The sequence below is a fragment of the Malus sylvestris genome, chromosome 2 (genome assembly GCF_916048215.2).
Source record: "Malus sylvestris chromosome 2, drMalSylv7.2, whole genome shotgun sequence".
NCBI lineage: Eukaryota > Viridiplantae > Streptophyta > Magnoliopsida > Rosales > Rosaceae > Malus > Malus sylvestris.
Window position 1 is genome coordinate 29,258,633 of NC_062261.1, and position 9,690 is coordinate 29,268,322.

At 38.9% G+C, this 9,690-nt stretch overlaps 1 protein-coding gene across 2 annotated transcripts; it reads left to right on the forward strand.

Moving 5' to 3' along the window:
• Window positions 1-5,761: 5,761 nt before the first annotated feature.
• On the forward strand, window positions 5,762-9,206 carry LOC126587216 (uncharacterized). 2 transcript variants are annotated; one of them, XM_050252264.1, is made up of 8 exons: window positions 5,762-6,020; window positions 6,134-6,338; window positions 6,826-6,916; window positions 7,211-7,356; window positions 7,588-7,831; window positions 7,928-8,017; window positions 8,181-8,382; window positions 8,676-9,206. In XM_050252264.1, the coding sequence occupies exons 1-8, from the start codon at window positions 5,879-5,881 to the stop codon at window positions 9,143-9,145; spliced, it is 1,590 nt and encodes a 529-aa protein (XP_050108221.1). In that variant the 5' UTR covers window positions 5,762-5,878; the 3' UTR covers window positions 9,146-9,206. The 2 variants fall into 2 exon arrangements, with proteins under 2 accessions (XP_050108221.1, XP_050108213.1); XM_050252256.1 differs by having other exon boundaries at window positions 7,588-8,017.
• Window positions 9,207-9,690: the final 484 nt, after the last annotated feature.

Below are 9,690 nucleotides of genomic sequence, written 5' to 3' on the forward strand. Positions count from 1 at the left end.
ACTGCGATTGAAAAAAAAGATTTAACCATACCTAGAACCACTCCCCCCACCGTTTCCCAATGATACTGAAAGAACCCCGCATTAAATCCATCAGGACCAAGGGACTTCGTTGGATACATTTGATGAACAACACTTTCAATCTCCACATCTGACACCTGAGCAATCAACAAATTATTCTTCATTTGCCCTACCTTACACGGCACAAAAGGCATAATCTCTTCCACATTAGCTGGCTGATCCGTAGCAAACAATGCATTAAAATATCGAACAGCAATATTATGCATGCGCTGTTCATTTGTACACCACACGTCATCCTCATCCTCATCCTGCAACCCACGAATAGCATTCATTCGTCTCTTTTTCAAAGTCTGAGCATGAAAAAATCGAGTATTCTTATCACCCTCTTGTAACCACTGCACTCTAGACTTTGTACGCCAATAGATCTTCTCCTTCCTTATTGTCCTAGTAAGCTCAGCCTCCAACTCTCGAATTTTTTTACCATTAAAAACCGGCTTTTGATACTCTTCACCAAATATCTCCTTCAAACGAATAATTTCCTTCTGTTCATTACGGCCCACCGTCTTCCTCCACCTCACCAGTCCATGGTGAACACGTTTTAAGTTATCCACCAAGATGTTGCCCGGAACACCACCGAGCCTGTTTCCCCAACAAGACCGCACCACTTCATTACATTGAGCCTCCTGATTCCAACGGGGGTCATACATAAATCTCCTTTTTCTCCTAGGTTGGTCCACCTCCGTTGATAGCAAAAGTATAGCATGGTCAGACCCTTCCAAAATCACATGTTTAACTATCGCTTGTTGATAACCTTTCACCCATTTCTTTGATGCAAGCGCACAATCAATCTGTTCCTGAATAAATCCCTCTTCTCGCCTATTCCTCCATGTATATGGATAACCTTCAAACCCCAAGTCCAACAACTGTGCTTGTGCAACAAAATTCCTAAAAGTCCGCATACTAGCTACCGTTCTCACATTACCACCTTCCTTTTCAGAGTCCGACAATACATCATTTAAATCACCCATCAAAAAGCAAGGTTCCGTAAACCCAGCAATACGATCAGATAACACACTTAACTGTTGTGCTTTTTTACGATCATTAGTACTTGCGTACACAACCACAATTCTCCATCTCCAATTCCTAGACATGTCATCGACCAAAATTTCAATAAAAAAATCGCCATACTTAACCAAAACAACATCCTTCGCATCACGCCAAAACACACACATACCTCATGCAATACCCCTTTGCTCGATTACATGCATGCATGCCATATCAAGCCTACGCTTCAAATACTGGTACCGCCTACTATGGTTTTTAGTTTCCAATACCACCACCACCTCGGGGGAATGGAGCCTGTTTTGCTCCAATAGATCGTCAACTGTCAGGTCTCCCCCAATACCCTGACAGTTCCAACATATAATTTTCATTGCAAGCGTGAAGACTCCTCGAAGGTAGCCTTCTCTTGGTCCAACTCAGACCTCTGATGTTTAGTTTCACGGCTCATCCCATTAACAAAACTATCCACAACCTCACTGTCAACCTCACGGGTTCTTTTCATCCCACGTCTTGAACCAGCCTCAATTATAGGTAACAAATCAAAGGGGTCTGAGTCTTGGGACAACACCCCGTCCTCTCCCGCAATCCTTAAAACCCCTCCAGCATGGAGCCCATCTTGCGTCCGTTCCTGATCAAAAGTAATAGGTAAATTAAAATCAAAGCCAATGCTCGGCTGCAAGACCTCATTAATCTTTCCCCTGTCAACAACCTCTTCTGGAGGATCATTCAACACTATCATCCCCGCCTCGACAGCCACAGTACCCCCCGGACCAATTAGCCCCGCATCAAACGCTCTCTCTCTTTCCTTCCTTTGTCTTTCCCTCTCCTCTTCCTTTGGAGCACGATGCCCCGCCCCAGAACTTTCCCGTCTCATCCAGGTAGATGAAGAAGACGAACTAGTCATCCCCCTTTGTCCCCTTTGCGTTTCCCTTCTCCTTAGAAGCAAAATCCTCTTCAAATCAAACTTCGCATCAAGACCTTTAAAAGCAAAACGTTCCTCCATGCCCATCTCCATAGCCTCCTTGCCAACACTTTCTTCCCTATAACAACGAGTGACATTCCCTACCTTGCCGCATATTAGACAATACCCTAGTAAACCTTCATAACGAAAGTCAACCCATACACACCTATCATCTGGAATTTAACATTGGTACCCCTCATAAGTGACTCATGAACATCCAGAAAAATCTTAACTCGTAAAAACCTACCAATACAATCTCGTCCTTCATCCTTATCCACCTTAATCACTGTTTCAATCAGCCCTCCAATTTCCATAGCAATAGCCTCTGTCATACTAAAAGGGTGGTACATTATGTACTTACACCCATATATCAGCCAAGTAAAGAGGCTCTGACCTACGATTATACCGAGCACCATCCACAACCAACACCAGATTATCTCTAAAAATCCATGGCTTATCCGCCTCCAGAACACGACTCATATCCCTTCGACCGACAAAACAAGCCATAAACCGAGCCCCACCTAGTGCCCTAATTGAAACTACATCCTTCCTTCTCCAAAGATTAGTAAACTGATCAATGAATCCATTATCATTGACAACTTTGGAAGTGAACACTTCAGCAACAACACTATATTGAAAACCCAGCAAAGCACCTTCAACAACCTTTTTACCAATTCGAACCCCACCTTTTTCCTTGTCAGACAAGGATAACCCCGCTACAAACTTCATTATCAGTGCCTCCATGTTCTGCATGCCCATGCTTCCCTACTCCAACCCTAATCCGACACAGCGCCGACACACTTGTGAGAACCCTAACCCCCCGATCCGTCCCAGCACCGTCACACTTTTGAAACCCTAACCCCAGCACCTTGCTATGCATGTAACTCCCTCCTTACAAGGACCCTAGCACCTTGCTATGCCCAAACAACTTCAATTTCGATGAAAACCAACAAAAACCGTGGATTGCATGGAAAACTACATTCCGAACGCAATACTAGTAATCACATATGAATCATATTACAAAAGGATCTTTCAAGGAAGATTAAAGAGATGTTTGCTGGTTCAGTTCCTGATTTATTGATGCTCCAACAACAAAAAACTAGGCAACGTAATAAACCCAAAAAATAAAACAAATTAAAAAAAAAGATTTTGACAATTAAAACAATTAGGATTGAAGAAAGGATTTAAACAAGAAGTTTTTAATCATTAAACGTATATTAGTACTTTTATATAACTTTTGGTTATAATTATTATAAACTTTAAAAGGTGGCTATATATAATTCTATAAAAGTCAAAATTTTGGTTATTTTTCCAAATTTCCCATCTTAATTGCGTAGTGAAACTTACCAAAAACTGGTGGAGATAATGTATTTATAGGGAGGTGGCTGGCCTAGGTGTAGATCACCCTACATGTGGTAGCTTCTCATCAACCAAAGTGAGTCAAACATAGGATGGATGAGGAAAAATTATCCAAAAAACATTAATTATGAGATAATATCTCAAAATAATGTTGGTAGCATCCTTGATTGATTGTGATGAGGATTCCTTAGACCATCTCCATAGAAGATGTGACAGCCCGTCCCGAGAAATAATTATCGTTGATGTGAAAAGACTAAAATGCCCTTAGGCGTTGAGAGGTGTTGTGTGTGACATGCAATTGGAAGTGGACTAATATGTTAAATTCCTAAGTTTTTGGGACCAATTGGAACTAAAGGAAATTGGTGGTGATTGGTTGGTTGTTTGTAAACCACACACACACACACAAAAGTACCATTTTCTCTCTCTCACCCTCCCGTACTCTCTCTCTCTCTCTCATACTCACACTTTCTCTCTCTTCTCTCTTGTACAGACGAGACCCAAAACCCTTGTAATCGTGATGGATCGAAGTGGAAAAGGGAACCATTATGTTCCTGAAGCTCAGTCGAATCGTTTGGTACCAATTTCAGGTAAGGAAACCTATGATTTCACGTAGAAACCTTAACCTCTGAGATATGCACTATTCATGCACTTTCTAACACGTAATTTATAGGAGTTTTCAAGCCTCTAGGAAGCTTTAGGAGGTCCATGCGAGGCTCGGGGACGTTCGTTTGAAGGATTTATGTATATATATATATTTATGTATATATATATATATATATTTATGTATATATACATATTTATGTGTATATACATATTTATGTATATATATATTTATATATGTATATATTTATATATGTATATATATATATTTATGTATATATATATATATATATATATATATTTATGTATATTCTTACATATTAATTATGGGAAAAATTATACTTGTTTTACGGCGAGGGGTTAGTATATTCAAAGGAAAATAAGGTTTTCATGTAAATGTGTTTTACTGACCCACTCAACTTCATTTTTCGCCCCTCCAGGTTTTAGTTAGCAGAGTTTGGTGGCCATGAGGAATTCAACGGTGTTCTGACAGATCTCGAAAAAGTAGGATTCACCATCTGGTGTTATATCTTAGTAATTGTCCTACTTGACTGCAACTAGACTTTCTTATTGCTCTGAAAGTGTATTTATACACTTAACCTCTCACTAGTATCCTTTCTTAATTGGGATTGTTAGTCGCTTGGTTTTAAATTGTTAGTATTTATCTTACTCTTTATCGCTTCCGCTTTGCGCTCATGGCTACATCACCCTCACGTGACGGCCAGCACGTCTCGACTTCGTTCGAGGTGTGTCAGAAGATGTCAAATCCTAAGTGGAATGTCATGGAATCAAATTTGAAGGTAGGGTAAACTCCAATTGATATCTCAATCATATGTGGATTAACATATGAGAAAATGTGTTGTAAAATAATTTTTTAATCATTTTATTTTGTGGGTCCTATTAATGCACCAACTATAGATCTTGAAAATTTATTTTAATTAATTTATTTTTATCAAAAATGGGTTTTACAAATATTATTTATAACAAAAAAACATATAAGTTGAAGGAAGAGAACCTGTCATTGCCACGTTAGCTATCAAATTAATATTTAACATTTATCTTTTGACATCTACATTGAAGAGTATTAAAGATGAGATTTGGCAATTATTCTTATCTTTAATGTCTTTGACATTTCTTCTTTGTCGCTAGTAGGGAGCTTGGAGGTATCATAGTCTAATGCTCAAGCCTCCAGGGATATTGGACTGTGCGTGAGAATATTTGTGTACTCTGCCCATTTATTGTGGGCATTCTTGTTTTCTCCGAAAAAAAAAAACCACATGTCATCTTCAAGGTTTTTAGCTCCACAATGGTGAACTGGGTTACAAACAAAATTTGTTTTTAAATAAATGATATTATCTACATTAAGGGGGAGGGGATGGACTTAGCCTCACAATGTGCTAGCAATAATGTGGTTCAAATTCATCTTTGTCGAGAATCGAACCTAAGACATCTCACTTACGAGTGAAGAGAAATACTACTAACCCGTATTACTAAGTGGCTAGACGAGATTTTTTTTTTTAAATTTTTATTATATTTTAATGACTTAACAGTGCCAGTGCTTTGTTAAATGTAAGAACTTGTGTGGAACAAATAGATAGAAGACACTGATGGGGACATGCATTCCGAGCCAGCAGACATGCGCCCGTTTTGACTTTTTTGAGCCGTTTAAGGTTTTGCCAGTAGTAAGAGTAAAATTTCACAAAGTTTGAGTACTATATGTATAGTCTATATCACCGTTCACAACACGGAAGCTCACTGAAGTACGAGCACCTAGCATATATAGAACATCGAACTAGCTTAGTACAGCTATCTTTCGGGTCTGAACTGCCCTTACCAACCTACATCTAAGTTGAAGGTTTGCTAGCTAAGCTGTTGAATATGGCGAAAGTAGCAGAGGAACACGTTGAAGCTCGCGTCAAACAACTCCTGTCTCGTATGACTTTGAAAGACAAGGTTGGCCAGATGACCCAAATCGAGCGCCAGGTCGCCACTCCCGCTGCCGTTAGAGACCACTCCATAGGTATATATATATGTGTGTGTGTGTGTGTCTCTCTCTCTCTCTCTCTCTCTCTCGATTTTTTGTTTCATGTAGTAATTGATGGAGGAGGACTATTTATGTTATGGGGTTGGCAGGGAGTATATTCAGTGCCCCGGGCAACGTGCCCTGTGAAAAGGCTTCGCCTTCAGAATGGGCGGATATGGTGGATGGGCTTCAGAGGTCAGCACTAACGTCGCGGCTTGGGATTCCTCTCATATATGCGACTGATGCGGTTCATGGCAACGGTAATGTTTATGGTGCTACTATATTCCCTCACAACGTTGGTGTTGGCGCCACTAGGTAATTAGTTTGTCTTTCATTTTTGTTTTAAATTTTTCCTCTATGTTTGTAATATTGTTACGTGGTACTGCTCTGCTGATCCACCCATGTTAAAACCGAAGTTTAATTTATCAACTCCATAAACACCTCGCTCCCCGACCTAGCTATATTGTAACAAATGGATTATACCAAAATATATTTTCCATTAAAAGGCTGTGTCAAAATTAAGTGAATTTGTAATTCTGAAAATGTGAATTCCGTACTATATGAAAACAAATTAAAGTACATTTTCATAATGTTGGTTTACAATTACACCAGTGTCTACCAAGTTATCAGTCTCTTGTTTCCTTTTTTAAGAAAATAATTTCTTTGTAATGATTTAAAGTTTGGTTTAAATTACTGAATTGTAGACAAAATCATTTTTTGGTGAAACCAAACGGAAAGAGATGAGTCGTTGGTAGTGGTCCTCCCCTAGTTCCTTTAGATTAACTTTTGAATTGTGTTATAGAGATGCGGATTTGGCTCAAAGGATTGGTGTGGCAACTGCTCTTGAAGCCAGGGCTTGTGGTTTTCACTATATAATTGCTCCCTGTGTGGCTGTAAGTCATCACAGATTCCGTACTAATTACGTTTATCTATTTTTACATTCATAATGCAGTTTATTAGATTGCGAATTTAGTGTCAATTCGCAATATATAAGTACTTATTCAGGCTCCATTAGGATCTTAGAATTTGAATTTTAATATTCAAATTTATGTATGTACATATATATATATATATATATATGAATTTTGGAATCAAGCATTTTAAGATTTATTAGACATGACAATGAGGCATGAACCGGATGGGTTTGCGAAGAAATTCAGTTGAATTTATTCCGAGTGTTTTGACAGGTATGCAAAGATCCGAGATGGGGAAGATGCTACGAGAGTTACAGTGAAGACACTGAAATTGTAAGCAAGATGACGTCTATCGTTTCAGGCTTACAGGGGCAGCCACCCCAAGGACATCCCGAGGGCTACCCTTTTATAGCGGGCAGGTAGAGAGGAATTATATCAGTCGATAGTTTTTTATTCATGCTTCTTTTTCATGAAACATTTTGCATTTATCTGAGTTTGATAAGTTACGCGCTTGTACGTTCTCCGTTCCAAAGAATTTGGAAAAAAAACGTTGACATGTTTGAGGTCATTTCTTCACTCTGACACCCACTCTTATGCCCACCAGTATCTTAAATATTTTTAATTTTCTCCTAATTCTTTTTATATTTCAGCAACAACACTATTGCATGTGCCATGCATTTTGTTGGAGAAGGGGGTACAGACAAAGGTGTAAATGAGGGTAATGCTGTATTATCTTACGAGGATTTAGAGAGGATTCATATGAAACCTTATCTGGACTGTATTTCTCAAGGTGTTTGTACTATTATGGCTTCCTATAACAGCTGGAATGGAGATAGAGTACATGGTCACCGTTTTCTCCTTACAGAAATCTTGAAAGATAAGCTAGGTTTTAAGGTGAGGCAACCATATAATCTGCATAATTTCTCTTTCGTCTCAAAGTTTAAGTGGACCGTTATTAAATATAAACATCGGCGTCTACTGTTGCTGCAGGGAATTTTGATTTCTGACTGGGAAGGAATTGACCAACTTTGCGAACATCCCTTCGCTGATAAATCTTTACAGGACGCAGTTGGTTGCAAGGTAATCTTCTGAGCTCAGCACGTCTTACATTCTCCTTGTTGAAAATTTCACATGCTTTGCCTGTTATCATTTGAAAGTGCATGATCAGTGAACATCTGACAAAACCAGTTCGAATCAAGTTAGTACTAGTGAATTAGTTTTGCTTAATGATTCTTGTGTGCAGTTGCACAGAGATCTAGCACGTGAAGCAGTTCGCAGGTCATTGGTTCTGTTGAAGAACGGAAAGGACCCAATGAAACCTTTTCTTCCATTAGACAGAAATGCTAAAAGAATACTTGTTGCTGGAACTCATGCCGATGATCTTGGAAATCAATGTGGAGGATGGACCGCTACAAAATATGGTAGCAGCGGCCAGATAACAATCGGTATGGAATCATGTCACCATATCCATATTTTTTTTATTTTTTTATAATCGAGAGACTAACTGTGATCAGTGTGACATTCTCAAGTTTCGAACCCAGAATTCTTCAAAGTTTTCAAAAACCATTACTACAGGCTACATAGAAGTTGTGTTTTCTTGCGCTTGAAGAATTCTGGCTATTAGTACTTTTAACGGATAGTGTAATCTTGGCCTTAAATTGATAGATTGTAAATCAGCATTGTTACATCTCCTCATTGCCTTTATTACCCTAATTTATTAGCACATGTACATGTTTAGGGACAACCATCTTGGAAGCTATTAAGATGGCAGTTGGAGATGATACAGAAATAATTTACGAGAAATATCCATCAGCAGACACCTTAGCGCATCAAGGTATCTCTTTTGCGATTGTGGTTGTTGGTGAAGCTCCGTATGCAGAAGGCAGGGGTTACAGTTCAGAGCTTGTGATCCCGTTCAATGGAACTGATGTCATAAGCTCGATTGCTGACAGAATTCCCGTCTTGGCGATTCTGATTTCTGGAAGACCCTTAGTTTTAGAGCCTTCGCTCTTGGAAAAGATGGATGCTCTTGTTGCTGCTTGGCTCCCTGGTACTGAAGGAGAGGGAATTGTAGATGCAATCTTTGGAGATTTTGACTTCGAGGGTAGACTCCCGGTGACATGGTTTAAAATGGTTGAACAACTGCCCATGCATGCTGCAGACCCTTTATATCCTCTTGGCTTTGGGATGGTGTACAATAAGGTGTAATCTTTGCACCAAAGAATTTGAAGATAATGCTGTTTTATTGTTTGAATCTGAGTTTATTGCACCGTTTTTTGCCTAACATTTATTCATGAATGCACCCTCTTTTATGCCAATGTCTTCGTATCACGAGGAAATTTTTGCTTGGACCGTTATGCGGTTAGACTTGTAGGGCAGTCCAATCAAAAAAATGTCATGTTGATACGATAGTAAGATTGATCTGACATCCTGCTGACTTGGCATCTCAGCTTCATACAAGTTTTATATTTCTTGAGAGGAAACGCCATGATGAAATGAGATACTTTTTAATTTACCTTTTTTCACTTTGATTTCTTTACACATTTCATAATTTCCATTATGTGTTTTTTTTTTCTCTTTGACTCTTTCCGCATTCTCATAATCTAGCTTACACAAACCTCTTGAGAGTTAACATCATGCTTCCAACTTGAAATCGAGCCTATAGTTCAGGGCTCCAGGTTTGCTATCCTCAATAGTGTGTCTCATTTGTGTCTCTTTGCTAATATGTTGACACATGTCTTTTAACTTAACTT

What these genes read in the sequence shown, in the direction of transcription:
- LOC126587216 (XM_050252256.1), top strand. Translation starts at nt 5,879, where the DNA reads ATGGCGAAAGTAGCAGAGGAACACGTTGAAGCTCGCGTCAAACAACTC. An exon ending in GTTGGTGTTGGCGCCACTAG is followed by an intron (nt 6,339 to 6,825) that starts GTAATTAGTTTG and finishes ATTGTGTTATAG; the next exon opens with AGATGCGGATTTGGCTCAAA. An exon ending in TAATTGCTCCCTGTGTGGCT is followed by an intron (nt 6,917 to 7,210) that starts GTAAGTCATCAC and finishes GTGTTTTGACAG; the next exon opens with GTATGCAAAGATCCGAGATG.